At 43.5% G+C, this 15,828-nt stretch overlaps 1 protein-coding gene across 2 annotated transcripts in view; it reads left to right on the forward strand.

Moving 5' to 3' along the window:
- The first annotated feature begins 367 nt into the window (after nt 1-367).
- Nucleotides 368-15,828, forward strand: part of NAMPT (nicotinamide phosphoribosyltransferase) — a 31,617-nt gene continuing 16,156 nt past the window's right edge. Inside the window, exons 1-3 of one of the 2 annotated variants that reach the window (XM_056340206.1) lie at nt 368-543; nt 11,800-11,956; nt 13,258-13,361. In XM_056340206.1, coding sequence (XP_056196181.1) covers nt 484-543; nt 11,800-11,956; nt 13,258-13,361 — 321 coding nt within the window. In that variant the 5' untranslated portion in view covers nt 368-483. The remainder of the gene's footprint in view (nt 544-11,799; nt 11,957-13,257; nt 13,362-15,828) is intronic. The other variant, XM_056340207.1, reaches the window with a different exon arrangement.

A 15,828-nucleotide genomic window follows, 5' to 3' on the forward strand; every position in this document is an offset into this window, starting at 1 on the left:
TGCCCCCTCCCCGCCCGTTCTGCCGAGCACGCCGCCGCGCTGCTGGCCAATAGCGACAGAGCGCGCACCGCCCGCGCAGTGACGTCACCGGGACGGCCCCGCCCCTCCTGCCCTCCGCCCGGAATCCAATGAAAGCGAACGTGCGGCACGGGGCATCTTCCCGCCCCCCAACGTCACAGCCAACTCCTCCCTTCCCCTGCACCGACCGGGCGGCGGGCCCAATCAGAGCCTGCCTGGCGCTCTGGCCCCGCCCATCCGGGCAGTGACCTCACGGCCCCTCCTTCGACGGCGGAGACGTGCGGCCAATCAGCGGGGCGGGCGGCCGCGCGAGCCCCGCCCCCCAGGCGTAATCCCCTTGTCCCCGCCTCGCCACTGTCTCCCCTTTCTCCTCTCTCCCCCCGCACCGAACGCCTGGCGGCGGCGGGTGGCGGCGTAGCCTAGTCCTGTCCGTGCTGGCGGCGGCGCCTCCTGGGGCTGGGCGACATGGAGTGCGCTGCGGCGGGGGCCGAGTTCAACATCCTCCTCGCTACCGACTCCTACAAGGTGGGCGCGGGCACGGCGGCCGGGAGGGGGTCACCTCTGTGGGCGCCCCTGCACTGCCGCACCGGACCCGCCGGGCCTGGCGCCGAGGCTTCTCCATCCTCGGGGCGCCGGGCCAGGCCGGCCCCGTCGCCACCGCTCCCTCCCCCTGCCCGCCTGGCCGGCCCTGGGAGGGCCCCCCCCGCCCCCCCCCCCCGCCTGAGGGGGTGCTCTGCCTCGGGGCGGCGCGAAGGGGCACCGCGGAGGGAGGCCTGGCCGGGTGCTGCCCTCGCTGCCCCGCGCCGCCGAGGGGGCGGCCGGGCCCGCTGCCCTCCTCCCTCCTCCCCGCGGGGTGCCCGGGTTCGCTGGCGGTTGGGGAGAACAGAAAGTGAAAGTGGGCAGGGGGTGCGCCGCCGTCCCACCGCCCTGCCGGCGCGGCGCGGGGCCGCCATGGCGAGCACGCTGAGGGCGGGGGGGGGGGGGCCGCCGCCGAGCATCGTCTGCTGCCCGCCGGGGAGGGGAGCGGGCGCGCTCGCCGCCTCGGCGGCAGCCGGCGAAACTGTAACTCGCTTCTTTTTTTTTTCTGGTGGTTTTTTTTGTTTTTTCTCGCGTTTCGCTTCTCCCTGGGGGGAGAAAGGGTGCTGGTGGCTGGGTGCCCGCCGGTTTGTGCCCGGCTGCGATACAGGCCGCTTCCAGGACCCGGCTGCCTGACCCGGCGCGCCGGTAGCCCGCTGCTTGGGTCCCGCTCCTTGCGGTGCCGGGTGTGCCGGGCAGGGCGATCCGGCAGAGCCAGGGCATCGTAGTCCTTCGACGACCGCCCTCTTCCGTGAAATCACTTAAGAATCGGGGTGCTTGGCGCCGCGGCCAGGTACAGTCGCGCTGTCCGCCCCCCGACCCAGCGGCCCCCGCCGTGCCCCGCAGCCGGGTGTGCGGGGTGCCCCGGGCACGCCCGCCGCTGCGCAGCCTTGCGGTACCGTGAGCGCCCGCTTCCCGGGCAGCGGGCAGAGCCGGCGAGGGGTCCCCGACCCTGGTGGGACAGATGTGTCTCCTAGACTGAAAAACTTTCTTCCTTCCGGAGCTGCCCTGCGGTGTCAGAGAGGTTGGTGCCCTGAACAAACCACAGCGACGGACCCGATTGTCGTTATGCAGCGTGTATTATGTTACAGCTCTCTGACCACTCGCGTGGGTTTCAGCAGGGAGGGTACTTCTAGATAAGGAGTCGAAAAAAGCAAATACGATGTTGTGGCCGGGTCTCCTTACTGTCTAACTACCAAAATACCGGCCTCGGTACATGCTCCAGCTGCTGACTTGTGCTGTACACCTTTCCTGGCTCCTCCCGCTGTGATGTTGTTATTGTACGATGTTACAGGGTGCTTTTTTGGTAAAGAAATCCTTAACGTTTATTGTTGCTGTTTGTGGGAATGTGTGTTGGAAGACTGGAAGATGCTGTTAAATCTTAGAGTGGCTCAGGCGAAGCATCTGAGTGCTGCTGTTGAGGGCTAACGAAACTGCTTTCAGTAAGGGCTTAATCTAGCTGCAGTGATGTTTAAGAACTATGTTTAAGTGTTCGTTATCAAACCTGTTCGAATCTGGAAGATCCACTTTTCTTCTATGGCTGAGACTAATCACATTAAATACTGTAGGCCTGGCTTGAAACGGTGTCTTATTTTAAATCTAATTTGCACACTACTTCTAAATTCACGGGATTGTGCTCTAGGGTTAGTGGTAGTGAGCAGCACTGGAGTGACAGGTGACCAGTTTGCTTCTGTTTTGTAGATTATTCCAGGAGTGGTAGAAATCTTAAAAGGCCCAAGTTTTCTGTTTCTCTTCCAGCTTAAATCTGAAATTGGGTGAGGTTTTCTGTGGCAGCTAGGAGCATTTTGTGTTGTATTAAAAACAGTTGGGATTGTCTGTTTTGCTTTGTTAGGACTGCTCAAATTGTTTCTCTTCCTGTATGCTTTTTTCCAAATCTTAGGAACTTCAGACTCTTTGAAAAATGCTGAAACAAGTAGCTTCTTTTATCCTGTTAGGTAACATAAGCAAACATCGCTTATCTTCTCCTTTGGATGATACTCTCGTTTTCTAATCAATGAAACACTGAAAAAGTTCTGGTATCTCAGGGTCATATCTGTCAGAACTCATTAGTTTGAGTTAGCTCCAGTGTCCTAGTTCACAGTTGCTACAGTTGGAAATTTGGGTAGAGAGAAAACTGGTTGCTGGTTTAGTGCCTATAAAAACTCAGAAACAAAGTAGTTTGGTAGGCAAAGATTTGTCTGTTGACAGTTAACCCTGCCTCCCATTCCTCTAAACATTTTCCTGTCTGTGTGTACATCACAGGACATTTCCTCTTAAGTCATAGAAGATTATCAAATTCTTGCTTTCAAACTCTTACAAGCTGTTCCTGAAAAACAACTGGGTGTCATGCTAATTTCTAGCATACCGGATATTTTTAGATAGGAATAGTTCCCGTCAGGTGAATTTCAGAGACTTGCTACACCCTGGACCTAAGCACTGAGCTGCCATTAAGAACTGGGGCTTAGTGAATTGTACAAATGCTCCAGGATTTTGAGGCCAGGCTTCAAATTGTGCAGTTTATCTCTAACCCCCCATAACAAGATAAACATTTTGACATCAGTTAGGTTTTTTTCTTCCGGTGTACTTTGATGCATATGCTTAAGCTTCTCCAAATCCCCTACCAGTGTAATTCCTTCTGTGTGCTGGATGTTATATGCCATCCCCTCAGACTCTGGGCATAGGCATATGGTATGGGGTGTGTGTATCTTGCTGGTAAATAATAGCAGTCTTTAGTTCTTTGGATCATCAGACTTTGAAGAGATTCATCAGAGCGGCGTTAGCTGGGGAAGCTCTTTGTGTGGATGTCCAGTGTAGCAATAACACTTCTAATAGTGAAGTCTTCTGCTGGTGACTCAGTATTGCTGAAAAAGGGAAGCACTTGTGGTCAGAACTGTTGTTGGTAGAAAGCTGCAAGTGAGGGGGATCAGCAGGCTCCTTGAAGCTCACTGTTCATGCTGCGTGATGTCTTACTCTCGTGTCTATACCAAGAAGTCCCTGCAGTCTTGCCCCTCTGTGACAGCAAGGGTGCTGTTTGCTTGAGAAGTGCAGTGAGTGAGGGCGTCTGCCCTTCAGTTCCTCACTCGTGTGATGTTGTTGACACACCACCTCTGCATTGTCTTTCTGTTCGATTCCCAACGCTCTGTTTACCCATATTTGTTTATTTCTACGCAGGCAAGAAATCCTCCAGGGTATGTGTAGTCTGAAGCTGTACTGAGAGGATCAGCTTAGCAGAGCTGTGGTGCCGTTCAGTCGGAAGATACCAGTGACTGGCGTATACCAGCCCTGGGTGGATGGGCCATGAGCTGCAGGCGTGAAAGGGCTATCCAAATGAGAACTGAACCTTGTTCGCTGCAGTGATGATAGCTTATTTTGCTTTTACCAGTGAGGTGTATTGCTGTTGCTTAGAATGTTTCGTAATTAACCTGATAGTCATAATAAGCTGTCATGCAATTACCCCATAGGAGGACCTGAACTGTAAATGAGATCTGCTTCAGAATTCAGTTCTTTCCGGACCCTTCAAGGAAGCCTGAAAGATACATTTTAACGCTCAATGCCTTACGTGTTGAATTTTATGTATTTGTCACTTTGAATTCTTTTATTTCACATGGATGTAGGAGAGCACTTCTGAAACACTTCATGTGAGTGTGTGTTAATTCCAGGCTCTGGCAGCCTGTATATTCTTTATTTAGAAGGCTAGAGGTATGCAAAGAAGAGACATGAGTACTCTTTAGCTTATTGATTTTGAGTAGTACATAATGACTACAAAATACTCCTTTCAGTAGCCCATATATGTGTGTATATTTATTTTTTTAATTAAAGTCTTGTGATTGAGGGGTTGAATGTGTTCTCTTACCTTCTGTAATTCTGTCAGTGGAAAAGCATTGGAAACTTACGCTTCAGCACTCCTCATAAGAAGCAGTCTGTGCTCCATCTAGGTTCATTATCTTCCAAGTCTTGATTTGCAGTCACACAGTCCTGTGACAAACCCCCAGTCATCGTTGTTCTAAGGGAACACTGCAACTGTACAGAATTCAGCCAGTTTTTAAATTAATAGAAAGTAACCCCTCCCAGAATCATTGCAGCTCTCACTGCTCAAAAGATAAATGTTTTTCTTTTTTCATTAAGGAACAGGAAACTTGTAGCAGTATGTGAAGTGGTACGGCTGACTGTTCACAAATGTGTAAGCAGTAAACATAAGGCATTTTGTCATCTTTATTACGATAATTTTGGATGCAAAACCATGCTGGTTTTGACTGGGGTGGAGTTAATTTTCTCCATAGTAGCTAGTACGGGGCTGTGCTCTGGATTTGTGCTGGAGACAGTGTGATAACACAGGGATGTTTTCGTTGCTGCTGAACAGCGCTTGCACAGAGCCAAGGGCTTTTCTGCCCCTCACCCCACCCCAGCAGCGAGTGGGCTGGGGGGGGCACAAGGAGCTGGGAGGGGACACAGCCAGGACAGCTGGCCCCAACTGACCAAGGGGATAGCCCAGACCATATGACATCATGCCCAGCATACAAACCTGGGGGAAGGAGGAGCTGGAAGGCAATATTCAGAGTGATGGCGTTTGTCAGCCCAAGTCACCCGTTTGGTGTGATGGAGCCCTCCGTGCCTGGAGGTGGCTGAGCCTGCCTGCACGTGGGAAGTGGTGAGTGAGTTCCCTGCTTTGCTTGTGTGCACGGCTTTTGCTTTACCTGTTAAACTGTCTTTATCTCAACCCACGAGTTTTCTCACTTTTCCCCTTCCAGTTCTGTCCCCCATCCCACAGGGAGAGTGGTGAGTGAAGGCTGTGTGGGGCTTAGTTGCCAGCTGGAGTTAAACCATAAGAAAAACACACCAGAATTTTTAGTGGTAAAGAAACCTGCCATAAAGTGTTACCTTGTGTTTTTCTGAGTAATTTAGAATACATTCAGTTCTAGTGCATATACATGACCTTGTTTTTTTAATGAGTGTGGATGTGGTCGCTTACAGCATCTCTGCTGATAATGTGCAGCTTCCATAGGAATTCAGTTGCATGCATGTACTTTCCTTAGCTTAGTACTGACTGAGCTCTTAACTTTTCTTTCCTCACCCCTGGTCCTCTTATTTTTCAGTACACATACAAGAGATGACGGTTGAACTGGAATACAGAGACATTAAAAGTGGTACAGGATTAACCTTCAGTCATAACCTGCATTAGCTTATCCCTGTCATCTCATAAGATCAGATACCTCCTGATATTCCCACTTTAGTTCTCAAACATTATCTTAATCTGTATTTGCTTCACTTCACACAGAAACACACACCCTTTTTAATAAGGGGGTCTGGATTCTTTCTGAGGCTACTTTTGTAATTTGAAGCTCATGTATAACCAAAATAGTAAGGTTATACTTGTCTCTTATTTTTTTACTTACTTCAAGTGTCTTGCACTTTACCTGCTATTGTTGGATGCCCTTTTTGTGGAATTATTAAAAGATTGATTCTTCTGATGTTTCCTCTTCCGTTCAAATAAGCTTATAATTTTACCACGCTGACTTCTGGTTTGGTTTTCATTTCCACGTTTGTTTGTGTTGAGTATTCCTTTTGTGATTGCTTTGAAAGCTACAACAGCATCCTTGTTGAATATAACTGCTAGTCACAGTCGTGGTTGGTTGTTTTCCTGAAGGGGGTCAGCACTACCTTATAACTGCTGTCAGTTATGTCTCATCCCAGTGAGGCGTATCTGATAAGGCATTCCCTTTGTTCCCAAGTACCGGTTCACCTCCTCGCTGTTGTTAACGATGTTGTTTTTCCGTATAGGTTGTTGGCAGCCTTTGCTTGTAATCGCTCCATTGGCTAAACCTCGTAAAGGTTTAGGTAAAGCAGTGTTTCAATGACCTCTTTCCACAATGTTTTAAAATAATCATGGGGATCTTAGAGGTGATTTGCAGCATTCTCCCCGGTGTAAATGCCAGAAGCACCACTGTGGTAAAATAAGCTAAATTGTACGTGGGGGTGAGGATCTCTTCCAGCACCAGCGAGCCATTCTGACACTGCACCCCACAGCCAAGGCTCTCATTTTCGCTTGTCACATCAACTAGGCTGCGGTCAATTCTCACCTATGCTGGAAAGGCTGTAGCTCACTTCAGTGTACAGGCAGGCTCGTAGGACAGTGACTGACCCATACCTGGGCCCAGTGACTTGCTGCAGACCTGAAGTGCTCTTGCTGAGTGGCCCAGCTATGAGCTTCCAGGGATATGCTGCTTCTGGCCTGTCTTCCACCTGTCCCTCTGATTCTTCATGTTTGTGAAGTACCATGGGTTCAGTAGCTGGGTTCTGTACATGGGTTGCATAAAGATTTTTCAGAATGGCTCCAGAAAGTTCAAATTCTGTCACAGTTGAACTGTTAACATCATATCAACTGTAGGCAAGATCCTGCTGCCTAAACACTTGGGGACTGCTTTTCTTCACCATAGGCAGGGCTTGGAAGCATCTTTCTGGTGGTTCATGTTAGCACCCATCTGAGCCAGGTGAGCCCCAGGAATAAATCACTGACGGAGAATTTGGCCATGCCTGACCTCTCTACTCATGTCGGACTTGCTTTTCTCATGTTTTCAAGTGGTTGAGTTATATAGACTCAGTCTTTCAAAGGAACTTAATTGCAGTTTCTTGTCCAACGGTGCTTGTAGATTAGAAGATTATTTGGCTTTTATGCCAAAGGTTTTCTTATCTAGCCTATAAAAATACAGCCTTTACCTTAGTCATTCCTGTTTTGTGATGAATACCTGTTAAATCCTTTTTCTTAGAATTTAACTGTTAATGTTTGGGGTGGTTTTTGGGTTGGTTGATCTAAATGCAACTTGTGCTTCATGGTTTTCCTGTTTTCCTCAAATGGCTGGCTTGGTTTTAGTTAAGGAGATGTAGTTGTTGTGGAAGTGTTCTTTGTTCAGATATACCCTTATTTGGATTAAATTTAATAAGAAGATATCACAACTGGAATAAAAGTGCTCTATTTCAGTCATAGTACATAACCTTGTTGCAGGTGGTTGTTCCAAGGCTGTTTGTCATACTTTTTGTAGACAAAACCTAAACCACAGCCTTTGAACTGACTATCAAAAAGCATTTGAAGATATTTTGGGGTTTTGTTTTCTTGTAAGGGTCTCTTAATCCCAGTAGGGTCTTTGGGGTTTTGTTTTTGGTTTTTTGTTGGGTTTTGTTTTTACCCCTACTGACTTTATAGTCACTCCTGCCTACCAAGAGCTTGTCTGCACATGTCCTGCATCTGTCATCCCCTAACAGAAAGTACAAATTTATCAATACTCTCTTGATCTGTAAAACATAAAATACACTTCAAATATTTTACATTGTCACTGGTTGTTCCTTCTCTTCTTTAGAATACAGAAAGATGAAAACTTCATCTGACAACAAGGAAATTCCAGGCGTTTTTTGAAGCATCATTTTCATTGTCCAAGTGCCTTGTAGTGTTGTGTTGGGTTTTTGTTTGTTTTTTTTTTTAATTTGGTTGATTTGTTGTCCCTGGCATTCTTTGTGAACTGCTCCTGCTCCCTAGAGTTTGATCCTTTTTCAGACTGTTTTAACCACCAGGCGTTTCACTACATGCCAGACCTCCCAGCCATCACTGTGGTGGATGGGTATTATTTCCCCGTGTCATAGTAGTCCAGAACTGCCAGCTAACGGTCAGAGCTGCTGTGATGTTTTGCAGGCAGATGCTCCTGACAGGTACAGTGCCCTCCCTGACAGCTTGAAAGCAAAACAGACAGTCAGATAAGTGAACAGGGGACGCCAGGTCGTGGGCTTAACTTTTCACATACCTACACAGCATGCCTGTAGTAAGCCATGCTTAGCAAGTGTGGTGTCTTTAAATAGTGAGTTGTCTGCAAGAAGCCTTGTGGACACCCAAGGCGTGTTTCAGCTTTATAGATAAAACTAATAGTGTTGAGGAATGTCAAAAGAAGCACAAGTTATTTAAAATTGCAGTTGTAAAGTTTGCTTAGATCTAAATATCTTAATTGCCAGGGATGTGTATTTTTCACTGTTTAAATAGATTCTAATGTGTGAAGAATATAATTGAATCTTACACCTATAACTGTTGTAAAAGTAGTTCATGGGCTCTTTCAAGTACTTGAAGCAATTTAATTCATAAAATGACATTTTTACCATGCACAGAATTTTTATTTAGATTTGAGTCCCTAGAAATAACTGTGCTCTGGACATTAGCTGGTATGTATTTTCAGGTTAATATCTAATCTAATGTCAGAAAAATTAGCTAAACCTGTAATTTCATGTTTGAGGAAACCTGAGTGGGTTTTTTGGTAGGTAATCTGGAGGAGCAGTTTCCCCAGGTATGCTACATAAAGAATAAATCTGGTTGTTAGCATTCCAGCCTGATTTCAGCCCTCCAATTCTGATTTGCAGCCAGAGCACAGTGTGTTGTGATCATACTTCAAAGTAGAGCCAGAATGGGAGGTCCCTAAAAACCTTTGTATTTAAACACCTTAGGAAACGGTGGCACCAACTCAGTGTGTGCACTGCACACCTTCAGCTAATTTGGGTCTGTAACCCATTTGACAGAGAGAAGCTTTTAGCTGGAGGAGATGTTATGAACTGCAAAACTAAAAAAAAAAAAAAAAATAATTAAAAGATAGTAGCTGAAGATCAAGCAAATTTTCATCATAACATAGGTGTTGGCTTGAGCAACCTGCCCATACTTAGTAAGCTGGATGATTAATTTTTTTAAAGAAATCTGAGTAGGCAGTCTCATGCAGATGTAGTTTTCTTTGTTTTGCTTGAACTGTTGTAGTAGAACAGTGTTACAGTAGTTTGCTCTGGAGCTTCTCTCAGGGAATTCAGATACCAGTTTGGGGAATTGTTCTTGGGCCACCTGCTACATGTACTGGAAGCTGGTGGGCTCTGCGAGCATTTACTCTGAAATCATGGAGCTGGAGCATGCCAGTAGGATGAAGAACAAAAACAAAAGTTGAACAGAGTTCCCGGGTGATACAATCACATCACAAAGATTCACCAACTTAAAGTCCAGTCCCAGTCACAAAACACAGCAAAATTTTTTCATCTAGTTGTTGTAACGGACTGAAGTGGCAAGCGTGCAAAGCGAGGAGTTTCTACTCACCATGCCCCATGGTGAATGGACCTGCTCGTGATCTGTTCCATGCTCTTTTTCTTGGAGTCCATTTAATGCAATTTTTTTGTAAGGGTGTTGGGGGGGTGGGGGGGGTGGCATCCTTATTGCCCTTAGAAAGACATGTCAGCCAGCGTATTTTTGACTGCTCCAAGGTAAGGGTGGAGGAGGTTGTGTGGGGGTGTGTTTTGGTTTTGTTTCTTTGGTTTCCTTTAAAAACACTATGATATCCTGAGGAGAGTTTTCTGTGAGCTGGCAGTATGGTTTACTTTTTTGGAAGCTCTGTGTAGAACTAGGAAAGGACATGTTGTAATTTGTGGAGTGAGAAATTTAATAGCTAGAACTAGATCTAAAAGCCAGGTTTTGTCTTTGGGACTAACATTGCTACTGTTCAGCATTTGGCGTGCAAGTGCCGGTGGAATCGGAACAGGAAAGGTGTGTGCTGTGTGAAGTAAAGGCAGAAAACCTGCAATGACAAGCCTGGGTTTTGTTTGATTGGCCTTGAAAACTTGATGCTGTTAAAGACGATGGAAAGATCTGCAAATTTACCTTTTTGTTATTTGAAGGTTTTCTTGCAGCATTGGAAACACAAGCGTAGCAGTGTTGTGCTGGTATAGGAGAAGGAAAAAATTCACTTGAGCAGTCTAGTTTGTTGACCAAACTGAGGGAAATACTAGGGATAAATGGTATCTGAGAGGAAAAAGAAAACTGTATTTTTAAAACACTTTAATATACAGTTTTAGCAATATAGGTATGGGAAAACCTTCAGATCTTTTATTTTGAATGTGTCAGGGATACATTTAAAAAAACAGGATGACAAGGAAGAAATGGTAAAACTGTTTTCTAATTCCTCGTGATATCACAAATAAAATATTTAAGGTGATTTGGAGTAAGAAGTAACAGCAAAAGACTTATATGTTAGAGCATGACTGCCTTGTAAATATGGGGGTTTGCAAAAAATTCAGACGTGACTTTTACACCTTTTTGGGTTTTGTTCTGATGTATGATGGCACTTTACTTGGCTGTAGGAAGAGTTTTCCATTATGAAACATACAGACTTGTTCACAGACTTTTCATCATAATTTAAGAAAACTTTTCATAGCTTCACCTTTGGGAATGCCTTAAGCTGATTTATGTATCTTGTAATTTAAATATCGGTAGTCTGAAGTTAATGTCATCGTGTAATCTTTTTGTTTAATATGGAATTACGGACTTTGCATGGAGTTTGCCTTTTACACATTAGGAGATAAAATCTTGCAGGTTTAAGTTGTTAATATTTAGAGTGTACTTGCTTCAAATGATGCATTACTCTAAGTTTCTGGGTAGACTGACTATCAGTAGCTTAAAAAAAAGCTGCTATGGTTGAATCCAGCATAACACTGTATGTAGTCCATGCTTACAGGCTGCAACTTTTCTGCTTCCTTCACACTGATCGTGAACTTCCCTAAGGATTGGGAGAAGACCTCTGCCTAGCAAACTTACAAAACCAGTAATGCTGTTAAGCTGGTTTTGATGTAACCAGGGCTTGAGAAGCCCACTGTGCTCACAGTGAACGAGACGCCTGGGTAAAGGCCATTGCCAATGCCTCCTGGAGTCTGGATGGCTTTTATTTAAACTATGTTAATATGGCCTTCAAAACTTGAATCGAATACAAGCAGGTACTTCCACTTTGGTAGTGGCAGGCGATTTTGTGCTTCCCGTAGCTGTTTGATTTGGCCAAAGCGCGGGAGAGCAAAAACTGACCCGGCGTGTTGGTGCTCAGGGCTGCTCCTAAAATCCTGCCCAGTGGCTTTCCTGGTTAATGAAAGTGAAGTCATCAGGGGAGTGGAAGAGCTGACCGTGAAGATTACTCCAAGGGGAAAATGTTGACACAGAAGGAAAAATAAGATAAGGAAGAGAGTCTTTTGAACTGCAAATTGAAGGTGGCTGGAAAAGGAGAAATCCCCTAAGTATTGTCTAGAATGTGAATGGGATAAATAATAATAATCCAGAAGAACTGTGGGTTACTCTAAGCTGTAACGTACAAACATGATTTCTCTTGTGCTTTCTAGTGATGTCTTGAGCTCTTACTGAAGTTTTTCTTAATGTAGGTTACACACTACAAGCAATATCCACCTAACACAAGCAAAGTATATTCCTACTTTGAATGTCGTGAAAAGAAGACTGAAAATTCCAAATTAAGGAAAGTGAAATATGAAGAAACTGTTTTTTATGGTTTGCAGTACATTCTGAACAAATACTTAAAAGGTAACTGTCTCAAATTCCAGTAAAACTTTACCTGTAAATAAATACCATAGTATTTCTCAAGCCTGGAGTGTCGTAGTTGAAACAACTCTAGGTTATCTTCATACAGTGTAGGTGGTGACACGCATAAGACCTTATTTATTTGATTCTTAAAATGAGATGCCCACCCTCGTAAAATGATATTGACTGTTTAATTCAGATACCTCTCTACTATGTTATTTATGCCAACGGTTTATTAAAAATCAAGAGGTGTTTATATCCCAACTTCAGTGGGCTAAAATGAATGGAAATCGAGCAAGACTGTGCATACAATCACAAGAAGATCAGAGATTCAAGGGAAAATACATTTTGTGTTTTGAATTTAAATTTTAGTCTGTATTTACTGGCTTATTTACTGTGTAAACTAGTAACGGTTTTAATTTCCCCTAAATTTTGGTTGCCACTCAGCTTAGATCATGGAATATGGCAGCTATGTGTGAAAGTGTTTTCAACATTGACAACTTCAAGAGTAACATCTGAAAATTCCTTGGTGCCATTTAATGTGGTGTTTGCTTTTTTGCATTATGTGCAAATATCACCTGTTCTGGCCTAAATGCGAGTTGCCTTCTGCCAAGCTTTAGAAGGAAAGCTTTAGTCATAGGGCTTTCATAGCTTTGTCTTGATCCAGAATCTGTAAATCTCTGCCAGTTTTGCCAAAGATTGGAATTCCACTATAATCAAAACACTGGATAATCTTGTTTCTTTTCTCTTTAGCAATCTGAAGATTGTTCTCTAATGTTGATTTCCAGTAGATGCTTGATCCTACAGCAGTAGCAATGCTTATTCAAATAACGTGGTTACTCTTGTCAGTTCCTATCGCAAAGTGGTCAAACAAAGACTGGTTGTAAGGCTTCTCCACGGGAATTCTCCCTGGAGCAGCGTAGCTTAACCCTTGTGCTAGTGTGGCTATGTCTTGTTGCATGTGCCAGCTTGCACAGTCATCACATTCCTCTGGGAAAAGCACTGCTAATAAAACTCTTGACAGGTTGTTGTCTGTCATAAAAAAGTAATAATCTCAAATTGTTCCTGAGTCACCCGCAAACCACAAGTGTATTTTGTCCTGGTGGTTTTCCTGAGCATCTTAATCTATATAATAAATGAAAGTAAAATTTGGTTTTCACATAGCTGGTATACTGCATTTGACATGTTTTCCATCTTTTTGTGGGAGGCAAAGACTTTTCTGTGTCTGAACCTTTTTGTTATTTATTTTATAATTTGATGACTATCTTAAGTTTCTAAGCTTTCACCTGTTTTTGAAACCACAGGTAAAGTGGTGACCAAAGAGAAAATCAAGGAAGCCAAAGAAGTATATAGGGAGCATTTTCAAGATGATGTCTTCAACGAAAAGGGATGGAACTATATTCTGGAGGTAAGAATTTATGAAAACAGTATGAGATCATAATGAAGGATTTATGAATCAACTGTAGAATAAATAGAGCAGTCTCTCCTTTTAACTGTGATAGTAAAGACTGGATAAATTTAGCTTTTTATGTTTAGTGTACAGGGAGTAGCAGCTGTCAAAGAATAATCATATAATTGTAATTCCGTAGAGAAAAGTAATTTTCATCCTTTCAGATGCCAAATACGGCTTTGCAGGTAATAAGGATTTATGGCTGTCGTCAGCCAGCTAGTCTTAAGTGGGGGCTTGGTGGCAAGTCTCCGTATGTAATATAGTGCTTAGTGGTTGCTTGCATCATTTACATTGCTTTCTGTAACTAATCATAGCCATTTTTATTCTAATGCAGAAAGCCGTACAACCTCTTGCATGTGTAAATAGTTCCAGAAAATACATGTTTTGTTAAATTCCTAAATTTTTCAGAGATACTCAAATTGAACTTTGTTATGAAATACAAGGCTTGAGCACTTCTGACACACAAATACTTCCAAATTAAGTCTCTTTCCCTTTTGTTTAAAAAGGTGTCAGTCTTCAGGTAATTGCAAACATCTTTTCTCGAGAAAAGCAGCAGATTCAGTCTAGTAGCATTCATCAGAGCTGTTCTAATCTCGGCAGATTAATTAAATGCGAAGTTTCATTGTGGGTTCTAGTGAATGGATATTTTTGGCATTTGAAAACACAGGTTTTAGTTCTTTGCATTTATTTTTCCCTGGATACCCTGACTGTATGCATTTTATGGTGGCATCTGTCTATGCGTGTCATCGTGCAACCAGGGTGGACCATAGGGTGTGCAAGAGAAAAGTGACTTTCAGTTAAATGTTGCAAATGGCAGCAAGGTAAATAAAGCTGCTATTTACTAAGAGAGTGAGAGGTGTCTAGAGGACTTGCATCTATTTCAAATAAGTACAGATGTGAATTCAATCCATATTTGTCTTCAAGCTACATTATGCTTTGTGAACTGCTCTCATCTGTGTTTAAAGTAATCTTGATCCCTCTTTGGCTAAACTGAATTAATACACTTCTAATGCTGCATGTCTGTCCATGCTGAGTTTTAATGTGGTTTAACTAATTCCGTTCAACTTTTGGTTTAGTGAAGGGAAGCCTTCATCCATACCCCCAGTATACACTGTTTATTCCCTTGTCGGATTTTCTTGGTAAAATCGTGCATATGTAGAAACAAACACAGCTTCCACTTCTTGATCTTAGGTGCTGATGGCTCTCAAACTGGAGGTGTATGTACCCTTTGGGTCTCGGTATGCCCTTATATACCCTGCTTCTGCTCACTGAATTCCTGCATATATTTACATACCTACCACTGCTCGCTCTCTGGCTCTGTTACCTAATGTGTAGTGTTAGGTAAAGTGGAGGGAGCAGTAGCTGTATGAATGAAGTGCAAAAATGAATTTGAAAAGTACATGCATGAATTTGTACTGAGAGTAAATGAATGAGTAAATACTGATAGGGTGAAGGGGTGGAAGAAAGAAACAGACAGCCTGGAGAATGAGGGGGTCGTGTAGAGGCTGGAAGTTGGCAGAAATTGATGATGAGTGATAGAGATGTAAGCCCTAAATGATACAAGTTGACTTTACCTAAAAATTTCGAAAAGGGCTATAATACAGTGCTGTGCATGACCATACTGCTTTTTTTTCTGTGGATAAAATCAACACCTATGGCAACTTTGAAATCTGTTTTGTTTTTTCACTTAACTATACTTTTGTCTTTGTTGTATCATTAATAAATTATTTTGAGCCTTTTTGAGGGCTTCATTGGCATTTGTTAATCCAGAGCTGACATCTCCAAGTCTGCTGACTAAACCCTGTGTGGTATATAAACACAGTTTGCTTCAGTATATTACCCTTTCAAAGAAACTTTTAAACCATAGTGTAGAAGAGACTTCTAACATGTCTTGAGCGCTGGAGAATATTTTGACGCTGCTTATGAATCTGTGTAATATCTCTGAATTAATGCAATTTTTGTTGCCTTTAAAGGATATCTTATGAGAAGTTTCCTGACAAAAAAAAATTAATACACCAAACATTTTGAGTATTATCAGTTTAGCTTGCAAAGTTCTAAAGTTCTTTCAGCAAGTTATAATTAGTCTTTTAGAGTTGCTGTTTGCAACTTACTTTTTCAAAAGGCGTATTTCACACAATATTTAGTCCTTCAGGGGTGAAAGACTGACTTTGACAAAAGAATGATGCTTCAAGATGAGTTTTCATGATAAATGAGTAGTTGATATGACAAAATACTCTCTAAAATAGTTATTAAATGGATCCTGGCCTAATAAACTAACAAAGCACACATCTATACTAAGCAAAACTAGGGATTTTGTTGAAGGCCTAGTGTCCTGGTTTTGGCCTCGGCAGAGTTAATTTTCTTCCTAGTACCTAATGCAGTGCTGTGTTTTGGGCTTAATATGAAAATAATGTTGATAACACAC

This window comes from Falco biarmicus, chromosome 5 (assembly GCF_023638135.1).
Source record: "Falco biarmicus isolate bFalBia1 chromosome 5, bFalBia1.pri, whole genome shotgun sequence".
Lineage (NCBI taxonomy): Eukaryota > Metazoa > Chordata > Aves > Falconiformes > Falconidae > Falco > Falco biarmicus.